The sequence below is a fragment of the Urocitellus parryii genome, chromosome 5, assembly GCF_045843805.1.
Source record: "Urocitellus parryii isolate mUroPar1 chromosome 5, mUroPar1.hap1, whole genome shotgun sequence".
NCBI classification, from domain to species: domain Eukaryota; kingdom Metazoa; phylum Chordata; class Mammalia; order Rodentia; family Sciuridae; genus Urocitellus; species Urocitellus parryii.
The window spans coordinates 165,989,926-166,009,483 of NC_135535.1; the positions used below are offsets into that span (position 1 = coordinate 165,989,926).

Below are 19,558 nucleotides of genomic sequence, written 5' to 3' on the forward strand. Positions count from 1 at the left end.
ACCTTTCCTATGGGGCCTCAGCTTCCTCCCAGAACTGGGCCATCCTCTTGGGTCCCCCATGTCCCTTCTCTAATGGACTCTGCTCTCTCCTGGGCCCCTCAGCAGCTGGCCGCCTCTGGACGTGGGCATTAAGTCCAACCGGAAATCCTTCCTGTCCAGGGGAATTACTGGTTTCCACAGCTCCACCAGGCAGGAGATGTCGAAATTCAGGCTGTTTGTGTTAGGTTTGTTTTCTGGAAAAACAAAACACACAGGCGCATGCACAGGGAGGCACGCACTCAACCAAGATCCCACCACAGCCCGGAAGCCTCAGGCTGGGCAGGCCATGCCTGAGGTGAGCAAATGGGATCCTGGGTTCGAGGCCTGGCCCCTCTCACTCTGCTGTGTGATCCCTAGCAGGATGTTTATGCCTGAGCCACAGACAATGGAAGCAAGAGGTCACCTCCGAGCCAGGCTGTCCTGGGTGCCCAGCAGTATGCGGGGTCTCTCCTTCACTGAGTTTTTATCTCATAGAAGTGAATGAGGGAGACTGCAATGTCACACAGCTGGGACAGGCAGGGCTGGCCTGGCAGGAGCCCTGCAGAGGTCTCAGCACTCTTGGACAGAGACAGGCTCAGTGTCCTGGGCGCTGTACCCCTCTTAGGGCTCTGGAGGGTCCCCTGGCTGACAGAGAGCCTGGTGTGGAGTCTCCTCCTCTCTCTGGTGTCTAGGGCACCCTCTGCACTCACACACTTGGCTGGACTGGCGCCTTCTACTTTGGGTCCTCCTCCAGCCCTGCCTGCCTTGTGTGCCCTGAGAGAGGGCAGTGGATGGGAATCCTCTTTATGCCAATAAACAGGAAAAGTCTTGGTGGCCTCTGCACCCCAAATCAGACAAGGGCTTCTGCTTCTAGAGTCAGGAACCTGTTCCTGCCTGTCTCACCTGCTCCTGCATCCCTGTTCCCTGACCCCAAAGATTTGCATTTTGTTTGCTCCATTTCATAGTCTGCAGTCAGGAAGCCTGGGCTTGTCCACAGTCCTCTGCTTTCACCTGTACAGGATTTAAATGTTTTGTCAACTAGTTGCCAAAACTTAAAACTTGGAAAATTTCACATGTCAAGTGGGATTTCCAGTTCTCTCCCCTCCCTCCCCACGGGGTAGCACTATTCTTAGATTGCCACAATTAGCTGGTCTGGGGTCTGGATGCCCCTCAGTGGGGCTGGAACCCCATGCCCACGGGCCTCCTTGATGACACCACCATCAGCCCCATGGAACCTCGAGGGACTGCCACAAATCCAGTGTGGCTCAGGCTTGGAGGCCCAGTGTGTTAATCTGGAGGGTCTTGTGAACCTGAGGACAGCCCAGGCAGATTTCTCAGCATCTCTATGATGGGGCCAGAGCATTGGCATGTTTAAAGTCCCCCCATAGGTGACCCCCCCCCCCCCATACACACACAGGTGACTCTGGTGAGTGGCAAGGTTGGGAAGGAATAGAGCACTGATCCTGGGCGAGAGGGCTTTGCAGACACCTGGCTTCTGATGGTCCTGCTCCTCTGTGGCTCCCGTCTGGGACACTCTACCAGGGGCCCAGTCCTGCCCAGTGCTGGCCTTGCTCCTGGAGGAACTCACTGTTCCCTCTCCCCTGGACACTTCACTGGTTCAGGGTGTGATGCCCAATGTCAGGGGGCTCAAACCCCCATCTCAGACGAGAGGATCCAGCGTGAGCAGCCGCAGTGGGGCCCAGGGCTGCCATGCCGTGGCAGATTCGCTCCTATATATGGTTACCCGGGAGTCCCGTGGCTGAGCTAACGTGTGACCTAATCTGCTGACAATCTCTCCCAGTCTGGGGCCTGACTTGGGGAGAGCCTCACCCTGGAGAGCGTCCACTTGGTGGCAGAGGGGTTGGGAGGAGGCAGGTCAGTGGCGTGGAGGCAGGGCAAGCACAAGTCGGAGGGCGGCCCCAAGTCCCTCTGGCTGGGCTGTGTCGTCCAGCTTCCTCCCGGTGCTCTGTGTAAACAAGGAAACCCCCAGCCTCTTTGCTTTCCAAAATCCTTTTAATACAGCGCGGAAGGCTACATTTCCTTAGGCAAGCCGTACAGTCTCCAGGAGTAAGGCACACAACGGAATGCCACCCCGCGGGCGGCCCCGGGGGAAGCGCGGGGGGCTGACCCTCGCGCCCTCCAGCCAGGGCCCACGGGTTCTGTTTGTCTTCTTAGCTGGACACACACACACACATGAACAGACACAGACACGGACAGGGTCACCATGGGGGGGGGGGGTCCAACAGTGAGTTTGGCGATGAGAGCAAAGATCCCCGCTGCCACCAGCCTCCCAGCCCCAGGGTGGGGGGGCTCAGCCACCTCTTTAGAGGCTGGAACACCCCACAATTCAGGGTTAGTTGTTGCACTGGGCTAGAATGTAGTGAGGCTGGATTAAATATTTGTTTAGAGTAGATTCAAGTTGATTAGATGCTGGAGGGCAGGCGTAATGGCTCCGATGACATTTCCAAGTTCAAAGAGCATGGGGCGAGACCCGGCTCAGGTGAGAAAGCTCCAGACAGGGGCCTTGGGGACTCTTGCTTGCTTTTTCCTCTTCCCTCCCTGGGCACTGCGGACCGGGCCAAGGGGTGGCAGACCCTGGAGGGGCTAGGTCATCAAATGCTTCCCTCTTCCCCTGTCCATTCCCCGTGCTGCCCATGAAATTAATAAAAGTGTAATGACAAGCTCCTAGCAAGGAGGTGTAGGAAGAGACTACAACGCTGTGCTTGTTATCCTCAGTGGAAGAGGCACAAAGGGGTCACGGTTCCCTTTTTCGATATGTATCTAATAATAGCTCCCCTTAAAAAAGGGAATACTTTCCAAAATACACATACATATAAATACAGGACAAGAACATATTAATAAGTCTAAACATTTGAATAATATGCTGGCTACTTAATACTGATATTTTCATCCATGGAAAACAATAACAGAATAACAATAACATGGCTTAGAGAATTGCAAAGATTTTTTTTTCTCATCAGAATTATGTACCAACTTCATATAATATTCTATGTAGACAATATTTCCTTCTTAATGTAGTTCAGTTGCATACTTTTTACAGGACAAAAGCATAGTAAAAAAAAAAAATCCAAAACCATAACAGGAAAAAGAAAAAAGAAAACTTCTCACCATAAATATTTTCTTGCTGCTCAACCAGAAGGTTTGCAAAATACTTCCAGAAATCTTTCTTTGATATTCTATTGCCCTCCTGAAAGCTCTGAAAATTTGAAAATGCCTCTCTCTTTTTTTTTGTCTCAAAAAAATCAGGCAAACATATTTTTCTTTTCTTTTTCTTTTTTCTTTCTTTCTTTCTTTTTTTTTTTTTTTTAAAAAAAAAGGCCCTCAAATATATACAGACAAAAATCACTGTGAAGATTTTTCGGGAGAAGCTACCAAATTCAGTGTTGTGAGAAAAACTGGTAACTGTGCAGAAATTTTAACATCTATGAGTTTTTTTTCCCAAAATACACACATAGTATTTTTGTTTTTTTAAAAAAGGATTTCTGTGTCAAGTATAATGCAAAATAAATACAAATTCACAAGTAGAGCTATCAAATACTTCATGGGGGGTAAACACCATTATCTCCCAACTAGATCGCTAGATCTACTGACTGCAAGCAGTTGTCCCTTTTGAACATACTAAAACCACAAAACTTTCTTGTCTCCTGGGCTCCCAGGTCCACTGAGCACTTAATTCTCACAGCACTGGCCCAGACAGCAGTGTCTCCTGCTGACCTCGAAGAGCCTCCAAGGGCCACCCCAGGAGGGATAGCCCAGCCCCTGCTGCACAGATGTTAGGACAATGGCCACCAAAAAGGCCACTTTGGGGTGAGAGGCCATCTCTGGCTGGCTCTGGCCTCCTGTGCTCTGGAATCCCGGTTCTTTTAAGAGTGTGGGCTTCCCTACCTTTGCAGCCCAGTTGGCAGGCCCCAGGCATCCTTGGGCCAACGGTCCCCATGTCTGGCATGTCCTCACAGTGGAGGTTAGCATACTGCCACCATGGCAAAGTTTCTCTTTGGAGGCCCAGTAGGATGACTGACAGCAACAGCTTTTCCTTAGGGACAAAAGCTTTGGGCCAAGGCCACCCAGGTCACCCAAACACAGCAGCTGGGCTGGGGCAGGCTCAGAGGCAATCCCTAGTGGTGGTTGGGTGCTCAGTCCATCCCCCATCCCTACACGCAGCAAGGAGGGAGCTCAAAAACGGCTCTTAAGTGCTCAGAGGATATGGCCCCAAAATCTTCCTTGCAGCCAGCGGGCTGCAGATACTCTCCATCTCGTCCACTTGCTCCCTGGACCCTTGGTTAACACTTCACTGTAACTCTTCAGTTGCACAAAACATTTTCAATTGAAAACAAAAGGCGACTGGGCACCGGATGGGTGTCCTCAAGCCATGGTAAACACTGAATTTCAGGCCCATTTCATGGTCTGATTTTTTTTTTTCCCCACAGAGGCAAAATGTTGGGGCAAAATCAAGCGACTCAGTCCTGGCAGCCAGTTCTCTCCCTCCCCCAGCGGGGGCAGGGGGAGAGGACAATAGGAATGGGGCTTCTCACTGGGGAGAGAGGAGGCGCCCTCCTGCCTGCCAGAACGGTGGTCTCCCTGACCATGTGATGTGCCAAGAGGCCTCTCTGATCCCTTGGGAGGTAGGCAATCATTGTCCCCTTTTTCCAAATGAGAGGTTCTGTGGCTTGTCTCAGGGTTGCCCCAGTGAGGGCTGGGGAGACCTGGGTTAGGAGGATGGGGGGGTTTGCAGGGAGGAGACAACAGTCAAAGCGGAGTTGCAGGGGGCAGAAGGGGAGAATGTGACTCCCCAGGCGACACAGTGAGGGGCAGTGGTATGGAGTACAGGGCTCCTGGAGGTGTCGCCCACCATCCAGGGGACTCCTTCCAAAAAAAGCTCTCTGTTCTGGAGCATGGCCTGGGGCCAGCCTACTTCTGGAACATCAGAGCTGGGGGACTTCTAGGCTTTGTAGTGTTACTCTTTCACTTAAATCGTGGGGAAACTGAGGCTGGAGATGAGAAGTCCTTGCCCCAGGTGACATGGTACATCTCCAGAATGCCAGGCCTGTGTCCTTCCTGTCAGAGTATTTTCTGTGCTACATCTGGCAGCCTGGTGGGATTGCAGCACCTGGTGTGGGTGGGAGGAAAGAGGCAGAACAGGGAACAGGGCTCACAGCACCCAGCTGGTGGGAAGTGCTGCTGGGGGTCACTGGGGTGCTTCCCCACATGCCCCAGGACATACCTTGGAGCATCATTCAGAGCCTTCCCTGTCCTGCCTCTGCCCTCTGGGTCCCCCGGGTGCAGCTCCTGGGTGTGATGCACTGACATCAGAGATGGTCAGAGTTTGGGGCTCAGTGTGGGCAGGGCACAGAGGCCCGCTCCCCAGCAGCTGCGGAGGAAGCATCTGCCCCCCGTGGTTGCTACCTAGGACTGACTGATAGGGCTTTCCAAAGTGACTTTTCATACAGGGCAAATCGAAAGGTTCTGGGTGAGAGAAGCTGGCCTGGCTGGTCTTGGGGAAGTAGTCCCCTGCAGGCTTTGGGATTCACAGTAAATTTAGTGCACTTGTGGCCAATACAAGGCTGCTCCCTCCAAAGGGACTCTCAGAAGAGAAGAGCCAGGGGAACACCAAGGACTCTGTAGGGCCTAGGCCTCCACAGACCCCCAGGCTGTGAAGAGCCCCGGGCCTCTGCCTCCCGCAGCCTGTTGGGGCAGCAATGTCAGTAACACTGTTTGTCAACACACTCAAGACAAAGACCCCAAGAGCCCCCTGGCCAGGGGACATGCAGCCCCTGGGAGCAGGGCAGGGGAGGCAGCGTGGCCGGCAGGGGGCGCTGCAGGTGGCTCACTGTACGCGGCGACAGTAGTAGCCCAGGACCTTGCACTTCTCGCAGAGGTGCTGTGGGTGCTCCTTGCTCTGGTCAGACACGTCCAGGCCATCGGGCTTCTCCAGGGGTCTCTGCAGAGAGGGGGAGGAAAGGGCCCCAGAAGGGTACAGAGACAGGGAAACACAGAGACACACAGGGAGAGTGAGACAGATGCAGAGAGAGGCCCAGAGACAGGGGAAAAGACACAGAGAGATGGACGAACAGGTACAGATAGAGTGTCAGAGACAGAGACAGAGACAGAGATACACAGGGAGGGGCTCAGACCAAGAGGTAGAGAGACACACATTCACAGAAACAGACAGACACAGAGATACACACAGGGATGGGGGTGGGGGAGGTGGGGGGAGGGAGGAAGAGGGATGGGGGAGAGAGAGCGCCTGTTGTCACACAGGCAGTCCAGCCCAGATGCTCACGACCTTCCTGCCCGCCTCTTGCCTGTCTGCAGGGTTCTGTGGCTGGGCTGGGGCTGGAGCATGCAGGGCAGGGGGTGTCTTATACCTGGACCCCTGGGTATATATGCCACTTTGATCTCCCACCAGTGCCACCACCTGAAGCTCACAAAAGTCCAGGATCAAGGCACAACAGGGGTACACAGACATTTCCAGATGAGGAAACCATGTCCAGAGCGAGGGACACCCCACCCACATCTCCTGAGTCCCAGCATCCAGCATGTCTTCCTTGGCCATGAGCCACTCCCCCACCTGCTCAAGTGGCCTTAGGAGTCAAGGAGAGATTCATCTGAACACAGCCACAGCTTCTGGCTCAGCTCAGTGAGCCTTAGCTGTATGAAGGCAGCATCTGGGGCTTGGACTCACCCCACAGCCCAGAGCCAGCCCTGTTCATGACATGACTGTGGACCTGCACTGTTTTCTAACAGGGAAACTGAGGCCCAGAGGAGGGAGGTGACTTGAAGACTGCAGGGAGCCTCAGTTTCTTCATCTGTAAACTGGGCTACCCACAGCACTACCCATGGGTTTGGGGAGGGTCCCGGAGACCTCCGGCTGTTTGTAAACTGGGCAGCATTAAGCACAATTCTGATAGCCTGGGAGCTCCCCTGCTCCCTTGATCCCTCCCCTCCTGCCCCCCAAGAGCCAGCAAAGGCTTGTCTCCCTGGAAACATCCTGGAGGCCTCTAGCAGCACCCCCAGCAGACAGCTTCTTGGCTCATTCACAGAGATGTTGCTTTTCCTCCAGTGTAGCCCCTGCTCAGACCCTGCAGAAGGGTCCCTTGAGTGGACTCAGAGGAAGCTAGTCGGGGCCAGCTGGGGCCACACACCAAGGAGAGGGGCCAGGAACTGCAGGCTAGTGTGTGGGGAGGGACCCTTGGATGCAGTGATGTGACCCAGGATGGTCAAGGGAGGGCAGCTGAGGGGCGCACTGTCCCCTCAGCCAGACGGTGAACTGCTCAAAAGTAGCACAGTGGCTTTCCTGCTAGATACTGTCCTGAACCTGAGCCGACACTGGGAACAGCTGGGGGAATGGGAGGGTGGGAATGTTCTATCAGGTAAGGCTGAAGACTGTGGGTAGAGAGGATTCCTGGTTTGTGCCTCCAAGCTTTAAGCCACAAAGGAAAGGCCTGGGGGAAGGGCGGAAGCCTGGGCCACAAGTCCAGGGGCTTTCAGAGGGTGTCTTCCCTTCTGGATGCTTTCCTGGCCAGTGGAGGGGATGGAGTTTGACTTTGTGTTGGATCTCAAGTGCCAGTTCTGTTCCGACAGTAGACCAGGGAGACAGAACTGGGTCCAGGACCGGCAGCTCCCCATGGGCTGAGCCCACTGGCTAGTTCCCTGCCTGTGCTAAAAATGGCTGCTTGACCTTGAGCTGAAATCTGGGTCCCTGGACCCTCATTCTAGAGGTCTCAGCCACATGGGGGCCACACGGGCTCCCTGCTCAGTTCCCAGAGGATGGTCTGATCATCTTTCCCCAAAGCTTGGGTTCTGGCCACCCTTTGTGCTCTTCCTCCCCCACAGCCCTCTGACCACTGTGCCTCCCTCAGCCAATGGCACAGAAGGGTCCAGAGAGGACGCAGTGAGCAGGCCTGGCCCTGCCTTGTTCCCCCGGCTTATACCTCACTTGGCTAAGAGCTGCCACCTCAGTTAGGCCGCCCAGTGAGGGGTGTGTGACTGTCAGCCTCACAGATGAGGAAACTGAGGCTCTAAGACATTCCAGAGTCTCATCCAGGGCCTTCATGGAGGAAGTGCAGCCAGACCCTCTGCCCCCAGAGTACCTGCGCCTGTTAGCCAGGCCCCTAGCTGCCCCCGGCCTGGCTTATGACCAGGGCCCGCTCCAGATCTCATGCACTCCCTCTAACTGTCCTAGGTCCCTGGCTCTCTGTCCCCAGGGCAGCATCCTCCCTTGACACTGCTCTGCCTCCTGGGAGGTGTGCCCCTTCACAAGCACAGGGCACCCCTGGGATTCACCAGCACCTGTCCAGCTGCATCCTCCCTGTGGAGCACCTGCCTTCTGGTCTCATCCAGGGGCTGTCAGAGGCTGAGCAGGACCAGGGGAAGAGCAGCGCTTCCCTGGAGCCCGAGAAACCCTGTCCAGCTCATCCTGCAGACTTTGCTGGAAAACTCCTCTGTTGGTGTCTTCTGCAATGTCTCCATATGACATGATATCACTAGACTTAGAGCTTCGCACACCAGCTCGGCCCCCCAACAGCTGAGGGCTACTAGGGAGGATTTCTCCTCTGGAACCTTAACTTGCTGTGGGAGACCAACCTTACACGTGACTGAGTCCACTCCCTGGCTGGGTGCAGAGGTACAGAAATGTGGCAGAGTTTTCCCCACCCTTCTTGGGTGCGAGGGTCGGTGTCTCTTGCATGCGAGGGTCGGTGTCTCTTGCATGGGTGTGTCAGCTCCTGGGTGAAGCTGTGCTCACCTGTTCCTTTGTAATATTATCCCTTGCCCTGTTTAGGATAGAATCTTCCATAGAAGTGCCTTGTGTGTGTCCCCTTCTCTTACTGTGCCCTTGGGTGTGGCCTACCCTGGTGTCAGTCAACCTGCTGACAGTGGACATCCTGAAGATAGACTCAGCCCCCTGAAACCTGACCCCGTGCCTCATTTGAATAGCTTCTCCTCAATAAAAGGGGTCAGCGCGTGCTCTTGCTCTCTTCCTGTGGACCCTTAACTTCAGAGGAGCTGTCACAACGACCCCAAACCAAAAGGTATTTGTGTCTCTTGTGTGGTTATTTCGTGCAGCCCAGTCAGCCCAGTTTACCTGGAGTGACCCCTGAGCCTTTTAGTGGTGAGAACAGAAACCCGCCAACTTGCCCTTCTGTAGCCTGGATGGGAGGTTAGAAATATTGGCTGCCTTTTGCTTAGGGGTGTGTGTGTGTGTGTGAGAGAGAGAGAGAGAGTGTGTGTGTGTGTGTGTGTGTGTGTGTGTGTGAGAGAGAGAGAGAGAGAGAGAGAGAGAAGTGAATGAGATGACTGTCTTAAAGAATTTGATACCCATAAAGAGCTCTGCAAAACTTAGTAATTGCTGTGTGGCCATAAGAAAGTTACTTTAACCTCTCTGTGCCTCAGTCCTCTCTTCCATAAAACAGGGCACAAGAACATCTACTTTTGATAGGGTTGTTTGAGGGGTACATAAGCTATGTAAAGTGATGAGAATGGTGCCTGTATGTGGAGAGCATTTGAAATGTTGGCCAGTACTAATACCATGTATGATCATTAGTATTATGCAGGATTAGGGGCAGGCTGGGGGCAGGGGAACCGGAGAGTCCCTGGCCAGCCCCAGCCCCCAGCTCATCGGACCTGTGCTCCTCCTTCCTTGGCCATGACCTGCTGGTGCTGCTTCCCTGCGTGGGCCCTGGCCTGGCTGCCCGGCCCTGGCCTGCTTGCCAGGGGGCGCTAGGGGGAGCTGTCAGGATGACTCCCCTCGAGGGAGGGGAAAGCATGCAGCAGCTGGGACTGACCTGCGCAGTCGCCCCGCCCCTGCGAGAGGCAGGCCCCTTAGTGTTTTCTTCTCCTGGGGGGGCAGGGTCTGCAGGGGCAGCCACAGCTGGAGCCTGACAGGAAACAGATGTGGCTGGGGCGGGTGGCGCAGGGTTCTCAGGGACTGTGGCATGGTCAGGGCGGGGGCGGGGTGGGAGAAATCCACCACAACCCTCCACTGGGGGCAGAGGGAGGAGCTCTGCCCTGTCCTCAGCTCACCAAAGGCTCCCGCCTGCTGGAAAGACAGGAGGGGTGCTATCCCAGAGCCTGCTCCCGGCTGGTGACTTACTGAGAAGCACAAAGGCCCAGGAGAGTAGACCAGGGAGACAGAACTGGTCCAGGACCCTCCATGCTGGCTGGGTGCCCTGCTCAAGGCCCATCTCCTCTCCGGACCTCAGTCTTCCCGCACACACAGTAGGTGCTCCACAAACACTGGCTGAGTGACTGAGAGAGGGCAGGGGGAGCCCCAGGCCCTGGAGAGATCCTTCCAGACTGGGCCCTTGAAGGCTCCAATCCTGTGGATGGAGATGGAGGTGGGGTGGTCACTCAGGCTGTGCTTGGCTGTGCAGGTAAGATGGAGGTGATGGGCAGGCCCAGGGATGGTGGGAAGGGACAGAGGCCAGCAGGACACAGGACAGCGACTGAGGAGACAGAGCCAATGCTAAGAGCCAGGTCCCACCTGCTGTAGGTGATAAGCTGGGCCTGGCTTGATCCCATCTCCCATCCCCAGCCAGCCAGGGTGGCCTGCTCTCCCTGCTCCCCTCACTACTCCCAGGTCCCATCTACCTTGCCAGGTCCCCTGCTGTCCTCCAGCCCTAGACTTGTTCCCTCTTCATGAATCCCAGCTTCTCTCCTGATCCTGGGTAAGTCACTTACACCCCCATGCCTCAGTTTCCCCCTCTGTGAAGTGGGGAAACAAGTTGTACCCCATGGGGTGTCTGAGAAAGAACAGATAGAAAGTCTTAGAGGGTGCCTGGGAGTCCAGCAAACACAGCACACCCAGGTCCTCCGTGACGGAACTGGGATGCAAATCGAGGCCCATCTGGCCTGGGGGGTGGGGCACTGTTCCCAAACATATTGGTGATTTCAACTCAGAAGTACCATCTCCCACCCGGGGGACCCTTCCTAGACCAATCTCTGCACACCCCCTGGGTTAATCGTCTTAAAATGAAGTCGAAAGTCCTGTTGTTCTTGGGGTCCTTTACGTATCCGCCCCAGGCTCTGGTGACCTTCCCATTTAGCTCCAACCCTGTTCCTCTCCATCTGCTCCTTCACCCAGATGTAGGTTTTGAGCACCCCAAATCCTTAGAGCCTCAAGCATTTGCTCCTACAGAGCTCTTCCTAGGATGCATCCCCCCACTTATGACAGGCCTACTCCCCCTCCTTTTGATCCCCAGGTACAGAACACCTCCTCTGAGTGGCTATCCCTTTGAGGTCTGCCTTAGTAGGGCCCTCAACCCCTTCCCACCCCATTCACACGTGTGCACTGGATGAGTAGAGGAGGGGACCCTCCTGCTGCAGCACCCTGCTGGCCCCCTAACGGTTTCAGGGCAGCACCCCCATTCATTACTCCCATTCATTAGTTTTAAAATTCACCTGGGTCCTCAGCTCTCAGGATCTTGCTGAAGTTGCACTTTTATCATATTCCTGTCCTGGGGAAGCGGCTGTCCCTCCCCCTTCACCCCATTTCTGGTGAAACAAGGGGAGAATGGACGATCTGGCCTCATCCTCACTGTACAAGTACCAAAAGGAGGACCAATAACGGAAGAGTCTCCTCCATTGTCCTTCAGAGCATGCCCCACCCTCTGCGGCCGGGCCACCCCGCCCCGCCCATCAGGCAGCTGGCTCACCTGCTTGTGTGGGTACACGTTGATGTGGCACTTGATGCACTCCTGTCCCATGTTGGCCCAGGAGTTTCCGCTCATCCATTTTCTTTTGCACTTGGGACACTTGTACTCGCCAAAGCAGCGCTTTTTGCCCTGGTACGGTGTCAGACCCTCACCTTTGGGGCGTGCCTAGAGGACAAGAAGCAAACACAGGGGATTAGGATCCATGGGTCCACAAGTCCCCACAGGGTCCCATGGCCTCTGCTTCAGCCTGCATATTCTGTGTCTGTGTGTGCAGACACCTTTTGTCCCTAATCCAGAGATTACAAGGTCACCTCCAGAGCACCAGGAATCGCAAGCCTGGGAGACAACTCCATGCACACAGCGGAGAACAGACAAGGGGGCTCTACAAGGAGTAGAGTACTAAGGGAAGGCCAGGAGTTACTTTTTTTTTTTTCCTTTTTTCTTTTTCTTTTTTCCTGGTGCTGAGGATTGAACCTACCACCTACTGCATGCTAAGCGAGTGCTTACTCTACCACTGAGCTACACCCCATCCCATTAACAGTCTCAATTATAGTATCTCCTCTTTAATGTAGTTTTGCTTTCCTCACTTTCAGTTACTTATGGTCAATATTAAATGGAAAATTCCAGAAACAAATAAGTGCTAAATTGCACATTGTTCTGAGTGGCATGATGAAATATCCCTCTGTCCTACCCTGGACATGAATCATTCCTTTGTCCAGTGTATCCATGCTGTATATGCTGCCTACCATTTATCAATTAGTAGTCATCTTGGTTATCTGGCTGACTGCCAAGATATGAAAGTGACTGTTCAAGAAACCCTTATTTTACCTAATACTGTCCTAAAGTGCAAGAGTAGTGATACCAGCAATTCAGATATGTCAAAGAAAAGCCAAAGAGTACTTCCTTTACATGAAAAGATGGAAGTTCTCAGTAAGAAAAGAAAAGTAGGCTGAGGTTGCTAAAATCTATGGTAAGAACAGATCCTCTGACCACTGAACTGTGAAGAAAAAAAAAGAAAGAAAGAAAGGAACTTATGCTAGTTTTGCTGTCACAACTCAAATTACAAAAGTTTGGGTCAGAGTGCCCTAAAAGTGCTTAGTTAAGATGGAAAAGACATTAAATTATAGGATCTGGTGCTGTCCATGGAATCCACTGAGGCCCTGAAACGTATCTCCTTTGGTAAGAGGGAGACCGGGGAGACTATGGTATTTCTGATCTCAAAGGTAGAAAATCTCAGAGTTGCCTTGACTAGTACATCTTTTGTTATGAGCAAGAGGGATTTTTTAAATGTATTTAAGAACCATCAGACAAAAATGGGAATAATGGGGGATTGAGCCTGATGTAACTTCCCTATGATGTGTATGAATATACCACAGTGAATCTCACCTTTATGCACATCCACAAGGCACTAACTTTAAAAACCTACAAATATATAGCAGAAAAATCAATAGTTGAGAGAAGTAACAGAGGGGAGGGAGAGGGGAAGTACAGGGGACCAAATTAGATCGAATCATATTCCATGCTTGTATAATCATGTTAAAACTAACCCAAATGTTATGTATAACTAAAAGAAACTAATTAGAAAGAGAAAAAAGAAGCAGAAAAATTTTCCTTTGTGAACTGTTTGTTCATATTCTCTGTGTTTTTTTTTTTTTTTTCCTGCTGGGGTTTGCTGATTTGTAACTGCACTTTACATACTAAAGAAGCCAGTTCTCTTCTACATGTTTTTAAAAATGGCTCTATTGAAATGGGATTCACATTTCCTACATTTCACCCATTTAAAGTGGACAATTTGCTGGTTTTTAGTATATTCACAGAGTTGTACAACCTTCACCACAATCTAATTTTAGAACACTTTTGTCAAATCCCCCAAAGTAGGCCTGAATCCACTGATGGTTACTCTCTATCCAACCCCCTTCTCCCCACACACCCAGCCCTATCTCCTGGATTTCCCTATTTTAGATATTTCATCTGAGTGGAAACATACAATGTTTGTCCCTGTGTCTCTGACTCCTCTCACTTACTGTTTAAAGGTGCCTCTGTGTTAAAGCACACGTCAGTACTTCATTACTTGTTGCCAATTCCTGTTCCACTGTACTACGATGCTGTTTCATTTACCCACTCATCAGATAATAGACATTTGGACTGTCTCTGATTTGGGGCTATTATAAATAAAACTGCTCTGAGCACTCAATTCTGCACTGTAGTGTTTTACAAAGTTGGCTTGGTTACCCCCTGTTTAGAAATAGGAGATTTCACATAGAAACAAGACCACGCTGGTCTAGAACTCTTGCTGGATGAGGGCCGAGGAGTGGATGACCATTGGATGGCTCAGGTGCATCCTCCGTGTCCCCTCTTCCACCAGCGGCTCCCTCTATTTATCTTGCCTGCTTGGCCCATGCAGGCTCTGAGTTTAGGACAGGTTTAAACACAGGCTCTGCGCTGTGAACAAGCGTGGTCCCCAGAGGGTAGTGACAGCATCCCTTCACAGCCTGTTAGAAATGAAGACTCTCAAGCCCTGCCCCCCTTAGATTCATTGAATCAGAACCTGCATTTTGACAAGAGCCCCAGAGAATTTCCTTGCCATTAAGTTTAAGAAACCCTGGGCCACAAGTTGACCTGTGTCCATAGTAGTTTCCCTGAGTAGTTGCCCAAATTCTAAGTAGTGCGTTGTGGTTAAGAGCACAGACTGGATCCAAACCCAAGCTCTGTGATCCTGGGAAAGTTACTTAATAAGGATAAGCATTGTGATGATCACTGAAGACTTTTCTGAGGATTTTCTGATAATACAGACTCTAAGAACAGTGCAGGGCAGGCTGAAGGTAAAACAGGAGCATTAGCACTGTGATTATTGTGGATTAATACAGAACAACAGTGGCATATAAAATAATAACTTCTTCCTCTGGCAATCATGTTTTTGAAATTTTTCTATATATATTTTTAAATTTCAGGAGCCACGGTACCACTTGTGATGGCCTACTAGGATTTCACGTAAAATACTGAAGAGGGATATATGTGCTGAGTATGTAAATCTAAACTTAGAAAGTGACAGCAACACTGCCCTGATTTGGGTCCACTGCCTTCTGCCCCTGGGATCCTCACTGGACCTTGTAGCAGCTGGGCTACCCTGGGGAGAAGGCTCAGTCTGCAGTCAGGCTGCTGGGTTTATGATAGAGGGGTTAACCTGAGTCTCTGGTGGCACCTTGATCTCTGTAGCTCTCAGGTTAGGGGGTGTCCCTCTGACCCTCCCAGGGCCACCTTCTCCACTGGGGCCTGGTACTCATAGCGCTGAGCAGCCTCCCTTCTCCTCTCCTGCCATTCTGCAGTAAGATCCCTTGTCGGCTGGCTCTCCTCTCTGCTCCTAGAAGCACCTACATGTTAAGGGGGACAAGGGAACAGGGGTGTCTGAGACTCCTTGATGAAGATGGGAATTTGGGGCACATCCCCAGCCTGGCCTGCTTCTGCAGGAATCTGTTCTGTGGGCCTCCTGACTCACAGAGCCGACAGGACCTGGTGCCTGGCCTCACACAGTCAGGGCAAAGGGAAAGAGTCAAGGTACCAGAGGAGAGAGGTCAGGTCACCTAGGACACTCAGCAGAGCAAAGCATGAAGACTGCAGGATTAGAGAGAGACCATCAATTTTAGCCCCGGGGAGTTTCTGCTTCAGAAATGAGTGGGAAAGAAACCACACAGATAATGGGGTGCAGAGTGTGGACCAAGGGAGAAGCAGGCCTCACTTCTGACGTAGATATGCAGCCCTTCCAGTAGGCAGGTCGAGGGCCCTTGGCCTCACGCAGGCCCAGGCATCCTTGGCCTGCTGCTCCCATGACCATCAGGCCAGGCCCTGGGAGGACCCTGCACTGACACCCCATCACTCTGGATGTGTCTCAGATCCTGGACTCCAGGGCCAGATGCCAATGTCACAAGCTGGCTCCACATGTGACTATGTTGGGGGAATACTCTGCAAGTCACTCAACATCTCTGTGCCTCGGTTTCCTCATCTAGAAACTGGATGATGATGGAGAGCCAGCCTCCCAAGTGCAGGGGAGGCTGTAGGCATGTGATGGTCTCAGCTCAGAGTCCTGGCACACCGCAGGGCCTGGCCACATCGGCTCTTTCAGTCCCACTCCCTCGGCAGCACAGGGGGAGCTGAGGCTTTGCAGATGATACAGAAGCCAGGACCGAGATCTGCGGACTGCACCTAAGAGGAAGGTTCCAGAGACAGGGGGGGACACCTGGGTAGCAGGTGGGCTGTTTATCCCAGGGTTGAAGGGGTGGCATTAGGTGTCTTCACCTTCTGGTATTCTCGTGGAAGAACCAAGAAAGAGGAAGCTTGGAGATGTGCTGGCAGAGGACAAGGAAAGAGGGAAAGAGACTGAATTGGTGGGGCTCCCTGACCACCAGTGCCATGCAGCTCTTTCCAGAGCACTGGGGGGCAGGGAACAGTGTCGACTGCCTTGACAGCTGGTGACACTGAGGCACAGGGCAGAGACAGGACTTGCCTACAAGCATCCTTTTTGGAAGAGGTAAGGCTCTTCCACCTGGCTTGCCCCTTCTGTCAAACCCCCCCACGTGTGTCCCCCATGCAGTGAAGCCACAGCCTGCTCTTGGAAGGCAAGATCTCCAGGCAGGAATTTTGGAGAACATTCTTAGGGCCTCTAGCCCAGGCCAGGCCAGGGTTGGGCCTTGGCCTTGCCCGCTGCAGGACAGAGGGGTAGGTGGCCCACTGAGCAAGGAGGAAGAGGCAGTAGATAAGGGAAGACAGGCCAGTCAGTGGACAGCGGGCAGCAGTGAGGAGCACTTCCTGGAAGGGCCCGTCCTGACATTGTTTATGCTCCCAGTGAGGCAGGGCCAAAGACCGAAGGCATTTTTAGCAGAACAAAGGCTGTTCTGCCCCCAACACCCTCCCCTTGCCTTCTTCCAGAAAGACATGACCTCTCGTAAACTTCAGCAAGAAACATACAGTCCTGGCTCTGCAGGGGCCCCCACTGGGGTGGCCTGGACCTGGGGCAAGTTGTTAGGACCCAGGTCCCTGCTATATTCCCCCTGCCCTGAGAATCACTCTGCCAGGAACCCTGCACCGCTCAATGGGGCTTGGAAATCACCCCCGAGAGCACAGACAGGCCCTCTGGGGACACAAAAGGCAAGGGGACTTGATTGAGGACACGGTGGATCAGGGACAGAGCGGCGAGTGGGAAGTGGCCTCTGATCTTCAGATTGGGGCTCGAATGGCTGCCGCAGAGCATCCTGGAAGTGGGTGGTTGTGGCTAGGGAGAAGGCAAAGCTGGGCCTGGGACAGGGAGGAGCTACCCAGGCAGGCAGCAGCTTGGGACAAGGTGGAGGATGGGGACACCCTTCAGAATTCAGGTTCCGTGCTTTCTTCCCTTCGGTTCATGGATCTTTCAAGGTTGGCTGGGTGGTGGTGAGCTCCCTGAGGCTGTGGGTATGCAAGCAGAGACAGGAGAAGCAACTAGCAGGGAGCCTGCAGAGGGGATTTTGTCCTGGTCAGGCAGTTGAGCCTGGTAAGGTCACTTCCTCCAGGGAACTTCTGACTCTGTCATCCTGACCTTGGAGCTGGTGAAGCTCACTGGGACAGGTGGGAGAATGGGCACTGTCAGACATTGCTGGGGCCGGGGCCGGCCAGATAGATTTTCCTACTGTATTCCTTCAGGAATACTTAGCTATGAGGCTTCAAGCTTTAAAAAAAATATCCATTCCTTCCTCCTCTCTGGGTGACTGTCCTAATGAGATGATTAGACATGTGGACCAAGGGGGTGCTCCAGATGTTCACCACAGCTCTGAGAACAATGAGGCCCTGGACAAGCTCCACATCCCACAACAGCTCCCCGGTTCTCTAAATTCTGTTACACCCATTGGACGAAGGACAACTCAGCCATTAAAATGGTGGCGATGACTTTTGTGAGGACCACAACCATGGAGAGAAAGAAGCAAAGAATGGGGCCAGCAGGAAGCCAGCCAGAGTTTCAGAGGTTGCCTCCAGGAGACAGGGCAGGGGTGGCCTCATTTATGCTGATGGTCGATCCTAATGAAGGAGCTGTCTTCCCTGAGTGGGCCCAACTCACTGACTGGGGTGATTGACCAGCCCACTTCATGGTCTGCAGACCCTGCCTGCCCACCAGGGGGCGCCCTGTGTTCTCCCTGTGATAGGGACCCTGTGAGGAGGGCAGTTCTGTCCTTACTCCTGCCCCTTGCAGTGTGGACACTGGGGCTGGTATGGAACACTGAGGGGCCTCTGGCTGCTGGTTCCGCAGGACCATATTCATGTCCTAGAGCTACCTGCTCTCAGTCACAGAAGGCATCCCCCACCCTCCACCCCTCCTGCTCCTGTGTGGTTCAGGAAAGCTAGAAGTAGTCCCCATGGTCCTGTGACATAGCCTGCTCACTCTGCTCTGCCCCCCTGCCTGATGTCCTTCCGCAGTCAGTCATTCTCAGGGTGCAGGGGGTCCCTAAGGGTCCCTTTGGACTGGCAGTCTCTTTTTCATAGATGATGATCATGATGGCCTTTGGTGGTTTGGTGTGGAGCATCACAAGGACGCGGTGGCAGGAGGGGGTGGCAGGAAGTTGCTGAGGGCTTGTGGCTGTTGGACTTGACTTTCTCAACTTCTGGGAACCAGGATCACACAAAGGAAAAAGTCCAAGTTGGGATGGGAAGAAACAGGAGGGGGCCGCTGTCCCAAGTCTTGGCAAACTGGGGCATCCCTTCCCCTCTCTGGGCCTCAGTTTCCCCACTTCCAGAACGCCAGGTGGGACTGGCCTCAGGGCAGGGACACTTGCCTCCCCAGAGGCCCGCAGCCCAGTGTGTGCCTGGCAGCCTTATCGCACGCCCCCTCTGCAGAGCACTGCGTGGTCCCCTGCGTCCAGCTGAGAGGCTCTGGCTGAAGCCAAGAGTGTCTGGGGAGGAAGCAAAGCTGGGCTCCTTGCCGCCCGGTCCTGCCCCTCTGTGTGCTCTCCCGCGGCCCTGGCCTTGAGTCCAGCGTCCCAGAGAGGAAGAGCCCTGGGTCTCGGGAGTCTCCTCGGATGGTTCTGCCCTGTTAAAGAAGCAGAGGCCGAGGGGCAGCTGGCCCACTGCTTTGAGGGGCATCAGAGAAGGTGAGGAGCGGCTAAGCACAGGCTCATGGCCTAGCCTGGGGCTCTGTGTGGCCCTGCTGGCCCTTCTTGGAGGCCTCCCTAGCAGAGACCCAAACTTCCCCTCTGGAACCCCTCTTCTGGCTCTCCCTGCTGTCTCTCTTTGAGCCTGGGGTGCTGGAAGCACCAGATGCCCAGCTGGGCCCTGGCTCTCCCAGGTCCATCTCAGAGCCTCAATTTCCTCGTCTGCCAAGTGAGAAGACTGCTTCAGAGGAGCTGGGGACACTGACCTTCAGGGAGCACCTACGACATACTAGCACTTCCTAAGCTGCCTCTCCGCAGCCCTCCACTTGGCAGGAGCACAGAGGCCCAGGGAGGCCAAGCAACCTGCAGAGAGCCCCAGCCCGGATGCCAGAGTGTCAAAGTGCCACTTTCTACCCAGTGCACAGCCTCCCCGGGAGGTGGCTGTGAGAGAGCCAGAGTCCAGCTGCTCTGAGGAACACAACCGCCTCTGGCTGACACCTCGGCCGCACCCATTCATTCACACGGCAGACGTGTTTTTGTTCCACACCCCCTCCGCACCCGTACCAGGTTTTGTGGACAATTTCAGGGATATGGAAACAAACAATGCAGCGAGAAACACTCTGCCTTCATGGAGCTCAAGTCTAGGGCCTTCAAAAGGGTCAGCCCATCACTGTTCCCCCAGTCATGGCCCAATACCCACACCACACCCCTCAGTGATCCACCCAGGCTCAAGCCCGGCTCAGACTCTGTGGAATCTGT

General features: G+C 53.6%; 1 protein-coding gene across 2 annotated transcripts in view; it reads right to left on the reverse strand.

Moving 5' to 3' along the window:
• Nucleotides 1–921: 921 nt before the first annotated feature.
• Nucleotides 922–19,558, reverse strand: part of Zcchc24 (zinc finger CCHC-type containing 24) — a 55,621-nt gene continuing 36,984 nt past the window's right edge. The window contains exons 3-5 of one of the 2 annotated variants that reach the window (XM_077798566.1): nt 11,691–11,855; nt 1,849–1,984; nt 922–1,029 (exon numbers count right to left, since the gene is read on the reverse strand). In XM_077798566.1, the coding sequence (XP_077654692.1) occupies nt 1,895–1,984; nt 11,691–11,855 (255 nt within the window). In that variant the 3' untranslated portion in view covers nt 922–1,029; nt 1,849–1,894. Of the gene's footprint in view, nt 1,030–1,848; nt 1,985–2,029; nt 5,978–11,690; nt 11,856–19,558 lie in introns of those variants that run through there. The other variant, XM_026390284.2, reaches the window with a different exon arrangement.